The sequence below is a fragment of the Oryx dammah genome, unplaced genomic scaffold (assembly GCF_014754425.2).
Source record: "Oryx dammah isolate SB20612 unplaced genomic scaffold, SCBI_Odam_1.1 HiC_scaffold_17, whole genome shotgun sequence".
Lineage (NCBI taxonomy): Eukaryota > Metazoa > Chordata > Mammalia > Artiodactyla > Bovidae > Oryx > Oryx dammah.
The window spans coordinates 49907087-49922886 of NW_024070201.1; the positions used below are offsets into that span (position 1 = coordinate 49907087).

The following is a 15800-nucleotide window of genomic DNA, read 5'->3' on the forward strand; positions in this document are numbered from 1 at the left end:
AAATCTAAAAAGCAGCCAGAGAAAGAGATGCATTACTTTCAAAGACACAATAAGACTGATAGCTGATCTGTCAGCTGTAACATAGTCAGAAATAACGAAAGTCAGAAAGAGAACAGAATATTATCTTCAAAGTGCTAAAAGAAAATACTACCTAACCTAGAATTCAATATCTTCAAAAACATCCTTCAAGGGAATTCCCTGGCTATCTAGTGGTTAGAACTCCACGTGTTCACTGCTGAGGGTGTGGATTCAATCCCTGGTCAGGGAACTACAATCCCACAAACTGCACAGCAACGCCAAGAAAGAAAGTAAGAAAAGAAAAATCCTCCAAGAATAAGGGGGAAAAATAAAAGGAAAAATGAAGACATTGTTAAATTAATGAAAACCAGGAGAATTCATCTCAGCAGACCTACTCTAAAGGAAATAGAATGTTTTCACATAAGGAGGAATGGTCTCAGTTGTGAGCTAGAAGCTATATATCAACAATAGAGGTAGATGAAGATATTCATACAATGGAATACTCAATATATACACATATACAAGAATAGTCATGGGATTCCTTTTTCTTTCTAAATTTAATTTTGTCTGCACAGGGTCTTCCTTGCCGTGGGCAGACTTTCTCTAGTTGCAGTGTGCAGGCTTCTCACTGCGGTGGCTTCTCTCGCTGTGGAGGACAGGCTTTAGGGCTTGCCGGCTCAGGCACTGTGGCTCTTGGGCCCTAGAGCCTGGCCTCGGTAGCTGCAGCACGTTGGCTCAGTTGCCCTGCCGCATGTTGAATATTCCTGGACCAGGGATTAACCCTGTCTCCTCGTCATTGGCAGGCAGATTCTTAACCACTGAACCACCAGGAAAGTCCAGGATCAGTGTTTCTAATTGCCAAGACATTCATATCCAAATGTCTGTCTAGGGACTTCCCTGGTGGTCCAGTGGTTAATACTCACAGCTTCCAATACAGGGGGCCTGGGTTTGATCCTTGGGCAGGAAACTAAGATTCCACATACCACGTGGTACTGCCAATAATAATAATGATGTCTGTCAACTTTCCTACGAAGGCAATGGCAACCCACTCCAGTGTTCTTGCCTGGAGAATCCCAGGGGCGGGGGAGCCTGGTGGGCTGCTGTCTATGGGGTCTCACAGAGTCGGACACGACTGAAGTGACTTAGCAGCAGCAGCAGCAGCAGCAACATTCCTACATGGTGTACTACAGTGCAATGAAAGTTATAAAACAGACTTACACTCTCATCAAAGATGGGCTAATAAAGACTAGATTTAGCTTCCTGTCTGAAATAGCAACAAAACTGGACAAAATGTATGAAAGAAAGGTTTTCAAGGCATTGCTTATCAGGTAATGATTGGAATCCTAAGGGGCAGAAGACACATGTAAACACTACCACTGCCCACACCACCTGGAGAGGCCACCATGAAGGCAAAACGAACCCTGGAAGTCCCCTTAAGTTAAGGAGATGGAGTTGTGAGTCTGAAGAGGCTGGTTGGCAAGAGCTTACAGGGTGGAGTACCAGAGATGAAAGAGATGCAGAGAGAGAATTCTAGAGAATTTCAGAGGGCCTCCCTCGTTGTTCAGCTGAGTTTTGATTGATACATGCGTTGGAGTCCTGACTGCTGCTATCTACCAATCAACACACCTGTTTTGAGCTCCTGTGTGTACTCAGTCCCTCAGTCATGTCTGGCTCTTTGTGACCCCATGGACTGTAGACCGCCAGGCTCCTCTGTCCATGGAATTTCCCAGGCAAGGATACCCTGCTGCTGCTGCTAAGTCGCTTCAGTCGTGTCTGACTCTGTGCGACCCCATAGACGGCAGCCCACCAGGCTCCCCCGTCCCTGGGATTCTCCAGGCAAGAACACTGGAGTGGGTTGCCATTTCCTTCTCCAGTGCATGAAAGTGAAAAGTGAAAGGGAAGTCCCTCAGTCATGTTTGACTCTTGGCGACCCCATGGACTGCAGCCCACCAGGCTCCTCCATCCATGGGATTTTCCAGGCAAGAGTACTGGAGTGGGGTGCCATACCTTAGTGGGTTGCTATTTCCTAATTCAGGGGTCTTCCCAACCCAGGGAGGGAACCCACATCTCTTGAGTCTTCTGCACTGACAGGCAGATTCTTTACACTGTGCCACCTGGGATGCCTACACTAAGGAGGGATGTGGGAAACCAAAGCTGAGGCAGATCCGTTCCTGCCCTTACCAGGCTTCCTATCTAACTGAGGAGAGAAACCACACACACCCAGCTGGCACACACCACCTGGGAAGTCTCAGCTGAGAGCCAGAGGAATGGTTCAGGCGGCAGATGTGAAGAGAAAAGAGGGTCAGCGATTCTAACCCACACCACCCCCTCCACCACCCTGTCCTCAGCACAGGGCCGACGCAGGGGCAGTGATGTGGGAGACAAAGACCCGCTCTCCAGGTCTGGTCTGAAACGTGAGTTCTAGGTGGGACCCGAAGAAGCAAAGACTGCCATCCCTGGGAAAGGTGGTGGGGAGCCCTGCGCCAGGAAGTGGGAGCTGGTGCCCGTCCCTACGCTACCTCTGGGTCTCTGTGTGGACTTAGAGGTCCCTGCCATTTCCTGGTCCCAGCTTCCTCATCTGACCCTGGGGAGCTAAGCTGGCTTTACTCTAAGGGAGGCTCCCATCAGCTGAGCTTCTGGCCTCAGTTTCTCTTGCCCACAAAGGGGACAATAATCCTGTCCATCCTTGGGAGAGCCCCACAGTCAAGAGATTGTTCTTTTCCTCCAGCTACTTTCGAGAGAAGATGAAGAAGCCCCAGATGTTTGTGCAGAAGCGAGGGGACAGGCAATGGTTGACTGTCCAAGGCAACAGGCCTGAGGCAAGTGCTTTCTGCCAACCCAGCACCTCACTTTTACCTCTCCCCAACTCCCACCCCACTGCACCCCAGACTATTTTTTGTTAGTTCCCAGGATTCCATGCTTCCCGCTTCCTCCTCAGTCCTACAGTTTCTCCAGAGATGATTTAGGAATGGAGGGTGGCAGCCATCTTGTCAGGGAGTAGCAACACCTTTCTCGGGTCTACCCAGCCAATCTTCACACTTGAGGGTGTACTTCCCATCTGGTAGGGACCCATCCTAGTACGCCCTCAGAGAACAATCTGGCCGTGCAGATTTCACTCACACAACATACCCTCCTGTACCCCGAAGGCCTCCAGCGAACTCATCACCCCAGTGAGCGCGTGGACAGGAGTGAGGTTAGCCCCCGTCACACACCTGCCACGTGCCCTTCTCAGACCTCTGGGGAGGTGAGGCCAGCGGGGGCTCGGCGCCACCTGGTGGCCATAAGCAGCGCTACACGCCACCAGCCTCTTCACGCCCTTTCTCGTGGCCCACCCGCACCCGCAACACAGAGGCACACAGCGCTGATCCCAAACCCTTCTCAGGGGCCCCAATCCACTTGCTCTCCACTCCTTCCCGCCACAGTCCTGAGGAGGCAGACGGAGACCCTGCGCTCCTGAATCTCCTTCCTCTATCCCAGAGAAAGAGCCGTCAGGCTCACATCCCAACCTTGGCTGATTACTTAACCTCCTGGACTTCACCTTTCTAGACTGCAGAATGAGACAATAGTGTCTATGCCCAGAATCATGGTTTCCTGTAAAATGAAACCGTTAAGTTGGGAGGGCAGGGCAGTTACCAGAAGCCCTGGTGCGGGGGGCGGGGGGGCGCTAGGCTTGTATTCCCCAACCGGGTGAGGGCTGCCAGCAGGCTCTGCAGAAGCAGGGTCCTCCTCCCGCCCCTCCTCCGGCCCCCACCCCTGGCAGCCCCCAAACAGCTGCCCCGCCCATCTTCCCCGTGGACTCACCTGCCAGAGGCTCCACCCAGCACCTGGTGGCCCGGGAGGATGGCGCCTGAGGAGCTGCCCAGGGCTGTTCAAGAGCAGGTTCCTTTTCCAGGGCACTTGCCAATCCGGCCTCCGCCCCCATCCAAGCGAGCACAAGTTCTGTGAACCCAAAGCGTCTTGAACTCCTCCACCTTTGCCCATCCTAGGCCACTAAGCATCCACTTTAGGATGCTGCTGCTGCTGCTAAGTCGCTTCAGTCGTGTCTGACTCGTGCGACCCCATAGACGGCAGCCCACCAGGATGATCCCCTCCCAACCGCTCGCCTGCAGTCCTTGCTTCGCCTTCTTGCAGGACCTTCTAAAATGCACGCCTGAGCCCCCATTCCCTCGTGCCCACAAAGTCCAGCCGAACTCTGCAGTCTGGCATTCATGGCCCTCCCTGATCTGGCCTTAGCTCTCTCCATTCTCATGTGTCAGCCACTCTCCTTCTCTCCTTCTCTGAGCAGCAGCGTTTGTAGGAGCAGTTCCTTCTCCCGGGAGTGCCTTGCCCTCTTCGCCGGCAGGAAAACCCCTGCTCATCTTCCAAACCTCACTGTGGTTTTCTCAGGCCCTTGCCTGGGGCCATAGGTACCATGGCCTGTGTCTCCCCTGCCAGGCTGTTAGACCCTCCAGACCAGGGTCGAGGATGAATTTAGCTCTGGGCCTCAGCATAGGGTCCTGCAGTGCAGGAGAAGATATCTGTGAGTTGTTTAATTTGGAGGCAAGGTGGGATGTGTCGCAGCATGGGCCTTGAACAGAATTAAATGTCCACGAGGGAGGGCAGGCGCGGGGGGAAGGGGAGGAAGGCTCAGGGGTGGGTACCTAGGTTGTGCTTCCACTTTGCCCAAAGGCCTGTGGAAGAGGACACACACACACACACACCCAGGGTCGAGGGTCATAGGCACCTGTGTTAGCCCACACCAACGCTGGTGTCAGCTGGGCACAATTAGAGTAATCCTCTTCTGTCAGCCTGGAGCCAGGAAATGACTCACCCCCACCTGGGGGCCCACTGACTGGCCTGGGATCTGTGCTGTGAGAGGACAGACTGGGGGGCCCCAAAGCAGGGGCTGAGCAGGGGAGGGGCCTGGACCCCACAGCCCCACGGGCAGGCTAGAAGCCCTGGGACCATTCAGCCCAAACAGATTCCAAACCAGAATAAACTGCCAGGCATGAGACGCAGACAAGCTCTATGGTCCTGGACACCCTGAGGTGTCAACCAGCCAGGCCGACACCCCGAGGCCATTGTGGGCAGACACAGGACCATTGCCTCCCAACCGTCCCCCACCAGGAAAGGAGAGCCTAGTGCCCAGCCCCTTAACATGCCACCCTTTACTGATCTGGGAGAAATGGAGAGAAGATGGGAGGGTTACAGGCATGGTGGGCGTGGGGTCTGGAGACTGCCAATCAGAGCTTCCTCCTGGTCACCAGTCTGGAGTCTGCCCCCCTGTCTGTGAAGAAGCAAACACTCTCACAGCCAGGAAAGCAGGGACTCAACCCCAAAGACACAACCCAGGGCTGTATTTGATACACAGTCAGACCCCTTTGGCTGGATTTACAGGGACACAGACAGGTATCCTGTGGCTAGGAGAGCATTCAGAGGCTCAGGCCTTGGCTGTAAGGGCATGCATGACTAAGGTAGACCAGCAGAAAGAGGGTCTAGAAGGAGCACCAGGTCACCTGCTCCAGGCAGCCTCCTTGATTGCTTCAGTCTCTCATTTCTCCATTTCCAGCCCACAAATGACTGCCTCATGCTCAGGCCTCTGTATCTGCCATCTCCACCTCAGTACCCAGTACCTGGCACAGGACTGGTCTGGGGGTGCCCCGACAGGTCCAGGACTCCCACAGAAGAGGGGCTAGGCAGCAGGGATGGGGGTTCCAGTAGCCTGGGAGTTCTTAAAGGCATTTGCCTTCCCCGATGCTAATTCCCCACCACCACCAACCTCACGCACAAAGTCTGCAGACAGCCCCGTGGCAGAGGGTTGGTAGAAAGAAATAGATTTATTCTCATGTACAAAGCGGTCAGCCCACGGAACCATATACAACAGTTGCACAGAGTCCTAGAAAAAACACATCTCTCTAAAGGCAACTCAGAATAGGTAAGGCAGGTGGCCCCCCTCCCCCCACCCCGCAACACATACAGAACAAAACACAGAAAGGAGAAGCCAGTGGCCAGGATGACCCCAGAGCCCCAGCCCTAGGGGGTCTCCCAAGCCCTGGGGCATGGGTGGATATGGCCTTGAAGAGGAGAGAGGCCTTGCCAGGCTGAGGCCAGGTCCCCCTCTGGCTGTAGGAATGGGGAAGGGGCTCTGGCTAAGGGGGTATACTCAGGGGGCCACTGAGGGACTCAGTGTCAGCTCTGTGCCCAAGGGGGCCAGGGACCCTCAGTGGCCTCTCCTGGGACTCCAGAGAACTATGAGGACTTGGATCTAAAAGGGGTCTTAGAGGATGGATTGTCTCACCCTACTGTTTCACAGAGAGGGGAAGGGACTTGCCCAGGGTCACACAGCCAGGAGGAACCATGGCTGACCCATGCTGGGCCTGCTTCCCAGCCCAGGGATCCTTCCTTCTCGCTGTTCTTATCCTGCTCTCTTCCTGAGCCCCCTCTCCCCAGAGCACTGCACTGGCCCCCTGGCAGCTTCCTCCTGGGATCCCTATATCCCCAGGTCCCGATCCCCACCATAAGTACAAAGGCAGTCCTCAGGGCCACAGGTGGTCCCATGGCTATTTCTAGTCCTCCAGCCAGGCTGATAACTGTCTCTAAGACCCACCCTTTGCCCACTCAGATGTCTCACGTTCTTGCCTGAGGATCCTGGGAGCCAGTGAGGGTGCCCCCAGAGGAAAGGGCACAGATCTGGTAGGACAGGAACGGGGCCCAGAAGAAACCATCCGGCTGCCTCAGAGAATGTGTGGCCTGAAAGGTGGGGACTTGCCAAGGTGCGGTCAGAGGTGCAGAGCAGGGCCCACTGCTCATTGGTTACCCCTGTGCTCTCAGAGGACAAATGACAAAGTCTCAGTGAGGCTGGAAGTCTTCCATTACACAGACGAGAAAGCTGAGGCCCGGGAAGGTCAGACCTCCCCTGGGGTCACGTGGGAAGTCCTGGCCTAGAATCCAGGACCCTTGGCTCTGGTCCCAGGGTGTGTGGCCAGGCCCATGGAGGGTTGTGGGAGGAAGCCTGGGCCGGCAGGGGGGGCGGGGGGTCCCAGGAGGGACTCACTCAGCGTCAAGGCTGCAACAGCCATTGATGGGACCCCTAGCGCCATCCAGGTCAGGCACCTCATATTCCTCGTCCAGGAAGTCCAGCGAGTTGTTGCTCGGGAGGCCTCGGATGGTGAACTTGTGTGACACCTTGGTCCAGTGCTCACGATTAGAGGCCACGCGTTCATACAACTCGGCCGCCTTGGGGAATAGGTCTTGCAGCAGCCTGGGGGTGGATAGGGGCAGGTTTAGAGGTCAGAAGGCAGACTGTGAGCAGCAAGAAAGATTAGGGCTGGACCACAGGTAGAACTTCCACAAGAGCATGAGGCATAAGATTGGAAGCTCAAGGAGAACTTGACCATCTCTTTCCATAGGGGACCAAGGATGAAGCAAACGGCCCATTTAGGGGCAAAGCAAGAGACAGCTGTGCTCAGAGACAAGCAGTGGATGAGGTGCAGCAAGGCCAGCCAGCGCAGCTCTTGTGTCTGCTGTGATGCCCCAGCCAGCCCTGTCCCATTCCCATACCATCCCTGGGCAGTATCCCCAGCAGGCCCCGTGAGCTCACTCACTTGTAGATGGGCATTGCGATGTGCTCCATGAAGCTGATCTGCAGCTCGGGGATGTAGGCCTTCTCACGGTCCATCATCTCCATCGGCCTGTTGCCCATGGCCTTCTCCTGCAGGCATCAGGTTGTCAGGCCTGTCTGGCCCTCTCCATGCTCCAGAAACATCTGGATCAGGCTAACCCAGCCCCTCCTGGGCCCAGGCTAGGAACCCTCCCCCAACCTGGGCACCCTGAGGTCACACCCCACATACCAAGTCTCCCTGGGAGAAGAACTCTTTGTAGATCAGCTCCTGAAAGGTCAACACTCTCATTACCTCCTGTGAGTGCGATCCACCCGCCCACGCTCCTCCATAGCCCATTCCCGAGGGGGGAAACTGCCGCACTGGGACCTCAGGACCTGTCCTCACCATCCCCGGCCTGGGAGGAGGACGGTGGCTGGGTTCTGGCCCGCCTTCCACCAGCCACTCACTGATTTGCTGGGTGGCCCCTCAGTGAGTCCATGCCCCTCTCTGAATCTCTCCACTGTCACCTGAGGTGGCCTAGGTTTCTGTCTCCCCCACAGGCTGAGCTCAGCACTTGGAGGGCGTGCAGGCTTCAGGAGCCACACAGAGCCAGATAGTGTGTACAGCCTGCGCCTTCCCAAGATGGAGGAGCACTTACTGCAATCTTCCTCGTGGTCTTCCAGCCCTTGGTCTGATCGGAGAGGTCACAGGAGGTCATAAGGAGGCAGAGAAGGAGGCTGTGGTGCTGCTTGTTGGTTCGATCATAGCCCACTGTCGGGGAGAGAACAGGGTCAAGGAGAGGGACCCAGCATCCTGGGTCTCTAAGAGCAAGGCCCCAGGGCCCATCCCAGAGTGGTGCAGGGAATTCAGCACCCTGGATGGGAGCCAGGGATGCAGAGCTGGGTCTGCCTGGTGGGCTGATGTTGGAAGGGATGGGTCTGAACCCTGGGGATGCCCTCCAGGCGAATCCCCCTCTTGGTGGTCCCTCCCTGATCTCGAGACCCAGGCTAGAGGCAGGCACCTTCGGCCATCTTTTGGAGGTCCTTGAAGATGCGGAGGTGGTGGGCCAGGTCTGTGGCCAAGATGATGTCCCGCATCAGATCCAGCATGCGCTGATAATCCTGGGTGGAGATGGGGGTACAGGGTCAAGGCCTAGACACCCCACCCCCTACTCCCCTAAACCTCAGGAACCTCCACCCCTCGGGTCTACCTCTCCCATCTCAGGCCAGCTCCCAGCTCCCACTCCCTGCCCCCCACCCCCAGCCCCATCACCTTCCGGGAGAAGTGGTCAAAGATGTTGCAGCCGTGGGTGTTGAGGATGGCAATGGCCTGAGCGAAGTGGTGCCTCTGTGGGGAGAGGTGTGGTAGGGGCCCAGCTGGGGTGGGGGTGCTCCTCCTCACTGACTCCAAGGGAGGAAGAAAGCCCAGCCCAGCCCTGGCCCCCAAACTGAGCAGAGCAGGCAGAACTGGGGAGTCGGGGCTGGGGGGCCAGTTCCCTTTCTGGGCTCTGTTTTGACCCTCCATGTGACCCTGGGCAAGTCCCTGGCCATGTCTGAGCCTCAGATTCCTCAGCTGTCAGTCAGACGGACACAACAAGGTGAGCTCTGAGGGCCTCTCAAGCTGGAATGATTCTGAAATGATCCCTTGGAGTCTTCGACACTAATTCATGCAAGAAACATTTGTGTGCTGACAGGGAAGGGCAGTGATGAGGCGAGGGCAAGACCCCTGTCTTCTGACGCTGAAGGGCTGTCACTCAGAGGAGGAGCCGACTCAGCCCAGGGCGTGGAGGGCAGGAGCCAGGCTGCCACCAGGCCTCCCAGGAGGAAGTGAGCCCCTCGTCTCTGGGGGCGTGCAAGCAGGAGCAGTTCCAGAGGGGTGTTGTTGGGGCCAGGGTGGGGCAAGGTGACCTTGAAAGTTTGGTTCCCACTCATGCCAAGCCCTGTGCCAGATGCAGGGAACTCAGAGATGTCTCCGATTTTGTTTCTGCCTCCAGGAGCTCCCATTGGGGGTGGGCAGACACAAATCAAACAGTCTCAGGCAAAGCTGAGCATGACGGGACAAGGAGCCCATGCCAGGCTGGGGGCAGAGAGGGTTTCATAGGGTGTCCTTAGACATGCAAAGAGAAACAGGTTAACTACAAGTCCTCCCTGGGCAAACCTGGGCTCGGGCAGAACCTGCAGCCTGACTGGCACCCCCAGCCGCATGGGTACCCTTCCAAGCTCATCGGGAACAAGAGTCAGACGTGCCCTGGGGGCACTACAGCTCTCCCAGTCTGGGTGGAAAGCAGGGCTTGGCATGGGGAGGAGCCGAGCCACAGTCTAGCTTCGTATTAATAAATCATTGGCCTTAAGGGGACAATGGGGATGGGGATACTGGGCAGAATGGTGGTACCTCCATGACAGAGCCTTCTGAGCTGTAGAGTGCGGCCAGCACAGATTTCTGAAAAAAATCAAAGAAAACTCCATCACTCCTGACATCCAGAGGCATATTAGGCTCAGAACAGCCCAGCTCCTCCCACCCCCTCAGCACTCCCGCATCTCCCATAGCTTGGGAGAGCCTCCTCCTGTCTCTCAACTGGCTCCTGGTCTCATGAGCTCCCACCTCCCCTCAGGCTGGAGGGGTGAGGCTCCCAGACACCCCAGGGAGGGTGCCCACTGTGAGGAGGGCAGGGTCTCACCGAGGCCACCTGGAAGGAGTTGTTTGTGCCTCTGTGGTCCAGGTCGTGACACATGCAGGAAATAAACAAGGCAAAGATCTCCATGTCCCTGGTTGGGAGGAGACAGAGGACACGGCAGTGAGCCACAGCTCCCTCCTCCACAGGAGGGCCGGCTGGAGGAGATGGCCACAAGAAGGGGAGCTGCTCCGTGGTCAGTGGCTGAGCTCTTGGCCGCACATGTCCAGGAATCACCTGCACAGGGGCTCAGGAACCTGGGTCCCCTTCTTGGAAGGAGGCCTTGTACCTTTCGCACTGGGCTGTTAAGAGGATCCTGTGAGGCAATGCATGCAAAGTCTGCCACACAGGAGGTGCAGTTCTGTCCCCAGGAAGGGGACCCCAGCAGCTGCCAGATGGGGGCAAGGGCAGCCACTCACTCGAGGTAGTTGGTGAGCTCCAGGTTCTTGTAGAGCAAGTAGCAGAAGTGGGAGACAGAAAAGGCGTGCATCCAGTTGTGGTAGGGGGGATCCCGGTAGCCCTTCTTCACCATCAAACAGAACCTGGGGGTGGGGAGAGGGCAGCACAGCGGCCTCAGGCTCTCCTCCTCCAGCAAGCGCTCCAGGCTCTGTCCGGCCCCATTCCTTCCCTTTTCTCAAGGTTCCCAGTGTCTGTGAATTGCCTCTCACTGGTGGATCCTCCCACCATTACAAGTCTGGGCCTCCCCTAGACATCCTCAGAGGTCCTTCCCAGAGCACAGGGAGCAATGGATGTGAGAGGAGAGGACAAAAAGGGAGGCAGAGACAGGGTTGGGGAGCAGAGGGCTGGGGGTACACACCGGGCCAGTGTCGGGCAGTCAATTTTGTAGTTATTGATGAAATTCATGTCCTGAAGCATGCTCAGGATGGCCTGGACAGAGCAGAAGGAGGGATCAGAGAGACTGTCAGTTTCAAGATGCACCCCACAACCCCTGGGAGTGGCCCCACTCCCCGACTTGGCCCTTCTTGAAGCCTCCAAAATGTTGGAGTCTTAGAACTTTTAGATCTAAACTTGAGAACCAAAAAATGGTACAGCCAAGCATTCTTGGAGCCATGAACTTAGAAACAGGAGATCTAAGAACTCTTGGAACCAAGTTCACACAAAGTCTTAGAAAAACAGGGAGGGAGGTGCCAATCCTGAGGCCATCGTTGGTTCCAGTCCAGCCCCTGGGCAGGCCCTGTGGGCCATGGTGGCAGACCACATGCCCCCTCCATCTCTTGATGACTGTCTTGCCAGGACTTTCCTGTGCACATCTAACTTCGATCTCTGGCTGTCCATCCTCCACAGTCAAGCAGGGCGAGCCAGCTCACCATGGAAGTGTCATCCTCGGGCAGAGAGCGAGGAGTGTATGTGAAATTGGCAAAGTTGGAGTCAATGGCAGCCACAGGCTGGATCCCATCGTGGAGAAGTTTGGTGTACTCGTCTTCAGAGACCTGGAGGGGACCAGCCAGGGCATTAGAAGACAGCCTCTACCCCATCCAATGTCTTCAACCTCAAATGCCCACAGTGGCGGGGACCTCCGGGGACCTCCCACTCAAATGCATCCCAGTTGGGTCTTCCATGGGTCGTCACTGGGCAGGAGAACACCATCCTCCTCTCGCCATCCTGAAGCCAACCTACTGCACCTCCTTGCCTGGGCCCACCCTCATCTGTAACCACCTCTCCTTGTTAAAGGCAGAGAACACCTCTTCTTGACACCATGGTGGCCTTCCACAGACAATAACTCAAAGATTCCTTCTTTGGGGAGGACCATCCCAGAGCCAATCCTTCCTGCTACGGTTTTGACCCCAGCCACAAAGTCTGCAGCCTTTTGGTTTGGACACAGAGGAGAGGAAATATTCAAATGAACAATGACCATCACATACTCTGAACTAAAGTTCCAGACAGCTTGTCTTGCACAGGGTCTAGGGATAGGACTGCCTAGGAACTGCAGGACCACTGTTCCTAAGGGAGCTGCGGGAGGACCCTGAGTGGGCTTCCCAGCTGTCAGCAGTTCCCAGGATGGGAATTATCCCTGGACATGGGGAACACCTGGCTGAACCATACTCTCCGCTGGGCTGAGTCTTGCTGCCAGCTTTGGGGCTGAACCAGAAATTGCTTTGCAGAGAGGCTGCCCCGAAGGAGAGCAGGAGAGCAAAAGGCCAGGCACTGCTCTTATCTTCAAGAGAGGGTGATCAGAAAGCCCAGCCTGATCCGGGGCCCCAGAGGATTCATGGAGCTAGGGGAGGAACAGGGGGACTACAGGGGACCCCGGGGCCCTGAGAAAGAGGGTAGAAGCTCTGTGCAGGGCTCACCTTCATGTGGTACATCATCATCTCATTGGCCAGGTGACTGCGATACTGCGCCTCATTCACTTTCTTGTATAGGAGGGACTTGTGGGGGAGAGAGGGAAAGATAGGGCTCAAGCAAGGTGGCTGTGAAATACCCAGGACCGGGACAAAGGGATCAGATAGAACCTCCTCCAACTCCTGTCCCATGCTGGGCCCAGTCTGAGCCTTCAAGCTCCAGCCCAGAGTAGCGAGCCCTCTCCAACTTTTCTCCAGACCTGCCCTCGCTCCTCCTCCCCAGGGCCTCTTAGCACTTGATCTAGCACTTTGCATGCTCTCCTGAGCCTGCCCCAGCTTCAGTGATGGAGCCTAAGGCCCTTAATGGAGAAAGAGAAGCAAGGAGGGGAGATAGCATTAGGGATCTAAGGGTTGGATTCCTGGGTCAGAGCTGCCAGCTGTGGACAATGAGACTCAACATATCCCCACAAGAAGCTAAACAGGGGCTCGAGTTGAGGTTGCTTTCGGAAAAGGGGGAAATAAAACAGGTCTCCCATAGTCCTAGGAGGCTAACTGGACAGGATTGGAAATAGTATCTCCAATTTTCTGATGGGAAACTGAGGCCAGAAGTGACCAGTAGGTAGTGAAGACTGCACAGCAACCCAGCAGCAGGGCTCTGAGCCCCAGGGGCGGGCACAAACCCATCTGGACAGAGCAAGGAGAGCCATTGTGGAGAGGAGAACAGAGGGTCCTGCATGGGCCTGCCCCTGTCCCGCTCACATGGGCAATGCTGATTCCACAGTAGATGGAGAAGGCTGTAGCCAGGTCTTCATCAAACTTGCTGAACCATGGTCCGTTGATCTTGTTCACCAGCTCGGCCACACCGATGACCTCTGGGGACCAAAGAGGAGCTAGGATGAGCCAGTGGACGTGTCTGACAATCTGTCCTCCCAGGGTATCCTCAAGGGAAATCACAGGCTTGGGAAACCCCATCCCTTTGGCCCGGGGATGCTAGGGTGGTAGAGACGGCTTGTGGACCTTCTGCTCGGCTCCGCCCCATCCTCTCAGGCCCCGCCCCGGCCCTCTGCCGGAGCCACCACAAGCCGCACCCTGGTTCTCGTTCTTGATGGGGAAGCAGAGGATGTTGCGCGTCCGGAAGCCAGTGCTGTCGTCCACGCCTCGGTAGAAAAGTGGATGTGCATAAGCATCTGGGATGTTCAGGATCTGGCCGGTGGTCGCCACATGACCCGCGATGCCCTGGTCAGCGGGGATGCGGATCTCATAGCTCTGCCAGGGCAGGAATGGAGTTGAGAGGAGGGTTAGTGGCCGGTCCCAGAGCGGACGATCAAACGTAGGGCCTGCTCCCCCAAGGACTCCCGGCCCCCAGGACCACAGCCACACCCTCCCTCCACGCAGCCCTGCCTCACCTCATCTTCCACCACGCCCCCATCGAACACCTTGGCCACCAGCTCGTTCTGATCCAGCAGGAACACAGAGCAGCTGTGGAGAGATGGCGTTGGTCCACAGGGCCCTGACACCCCTCTGTGCTGCGGCTGCTGCTGCTAAGTCGCTTCAGTCGTGTCCGACTCTGTGTGACCCCACAGACAGCAGCCCACCAGGCTCCGCCGTCTCTGGGATTCTCCAGGCAAGAACACTGGAGTGGGTTGCCATTTCCTTCTCCTCTGTGACCACCTCTCAAATCTCAGGACTTGAGGTGAAGCCTAGATTTCTGAGCCCTGGAGGGAGTGACCTATGGTGAGACTCTCCTCAGGGCTAGCTGACTCCAGACATTAGTTCAGATGGATAATTTTTTTGTTTGTTTTGCTAGCACCTACCATGTACCAGACACCGTATTAAAAGCTGAGGACCCACGGCCTGCAAAGCAAGCAGCGTGCCTGCTGTCATTGGATGTTACAATCTAGTGAGGGACACAAGCATGAAATAAAAAATCACACAAGACGTGGGTCCCGCAAGAAGGCAATGGAGGGGACGTCCCTGGTGGTTCAGTGGTTAAGACAACATGCTTCCAATGTAGGGAACGTGGGTTCAGTTCCTGCTTGGGGAACTAAGATCTCACATGCTGTCAAGCCAAATAAATTACGACGACAACAGAGGGGGAAAAAAAAGAGGGGAGGAAAAGAGAGGTGATGACTGAGGGCCAGGGCCTCTCTCTCTCTCCCCCTCCTGGGTGGATTCACTCACATCTCAGCATTGCTGAGGTTCCTGGCCTCTGTGATGATCTCCTGGAGCAGCACGGAGACGTCATCTGCAGGAGGGAGAAGCATGGGGGACTGTGGTGAGACAGGCTGGAGTGCTGACAAGCCTGCATGCCTCCCCTCCTCGAAACACCAGTCCCCCGACTCCCACCCCACAGCCAGGCATGAAGGAGGGCAGTGCACTCACCCAGGTGAGTGAAGAGGTTCTTCGCCACTTGGAGAAGAGCCTGGAATGGAGAAAAAGGAGATCACAGGGACTCAGGTTGCAGGGGTTCACCCTCTTCAGCCCCCTGCCTCCGTCAGCCTGAGGGTCTTCTCATTCTTTCCCTAGGGCTCACAGGACAGGCCGGAGACTGAGAGAGTCTAACTGTATCATTTGGCTCTAAGGGAAGGAGTGGGAGTTCTAGCCCCAGGGAGGGTGAGCAGGAAACCTGAGTGTCACAAGTGCGCTCCCCTGGGACTCTAGGCATCCAGACGTTGTTGTGATGCCCAATCCGAACACTAGAGGGCGGTTGCATACTGGGCCTGCAGCCAGAGGTGCCGTCCTGAGGAGCTCCAGTTCTCCTCTTTCAGAGACTTCCAGGGGCCTAGGTAGACCCCCCACCACTGGCCCCCAAACCCATGGGCTTTTCCCTTGTGGATGACTCTCTGGGGCTGAGAGCTGGGGGAACTGGCCCCCGAGAGTGGTCAGGGCAGCCCACGCACCTGGCACTCACACTTGAGCTTCTGCTCCTTCTGGAAGGCCAGGGTGCTGGTGAGCACCGTGCTGGTGTAGTGGAAGCAGTGCTGGATCACGCGCTCGTCCTGGTCTGTGAACCTGCCGGGGCGGGGTGGCGGGGGTCACCGCAGAGGGCAGACCACAGACTGCTCTCCCCACTCCGCCCCACCTCCGTCCCTCCAGGAAGCCCACCCAGAAACCCACCATCTCACCTCACCCTCCTCTGCTGGGGCAGCTCACCACCCAGCGGCTTGGGCCAGCTTCCACCTCAGACTGGGGGGCTCTGGGGAGTGGGCTCTAATCCTCCTCTGCCCC

General features: G+C 56.4%; 1 protein-coding gene across 2 annotated transcripts in view; it reads right to left on the minus strand.

Moving 5' to 3' along the window:
- Positions 1–5810: 5810 nt before the first annotated feature.
- Positions 5811–15800, minus strand: part of PDE2A (phosphodiesterase 2A) — a 67698-nt gene continuing 57708 nt past the window's right edge. The window contains exons 13-30 of one of the 2 annotated variants that reach the window (XM_040258768.1): positions 15473–15584; positions 14955–14994; positions 14754–14817; positions 13979–14051; positions 13661–13838; positions 13332–13444; positions 12582–12659; positions 11598–11720; positions 11087–11157; positions 10689–10811; positions 10276–10363; positions 9990–10037; positions 8871–8945; positions 8620–8719; positions 8257–8369; positions 7848–7886; positions 7602–7708; positions 5811–7258 (exon numbers count right to left, since the gene is read on the minus strand). In XM_040258768.1, coding sequence (XP_040114702.1) covers positions 7048–7258; positions 7602–7708; positions 7848–7886; positions 8257–8369; positions 8620–8719; positions 8871–8945; positions 9990–10037; positions 10276–10363; positions 10689–10811; positions 11087–11157; positions 11598–11720; positions 12582–12659; positions 13332–13444; positions 13661–13838; positions 13979–14051; positions 14754–14817; positions 14955–14994; positions 15473–15584 — 1756 coding nt within the window. In that variant the 3' untranslated portion in view covers positions 5811–7047. The remainder of the gene's footprint in view (positions 7259–7601; positions 7709–7847; positions 7887–8256; positions 8370–8619; positions 8720–8870; positions 8946–9989; positions 10038–10275; positions 10364–10688; positions 10812–11086; positions 11158–11597; positions 11721–12581; positions 12660–13331; positions 13445–13660; positions 13839–13978; positions 14052–14753; positions 14818–14954; positions 14995–15472; positions 15585–15800) is intronic. The other variant, XM_040258769.1, reaches the window with a different exon arrangement.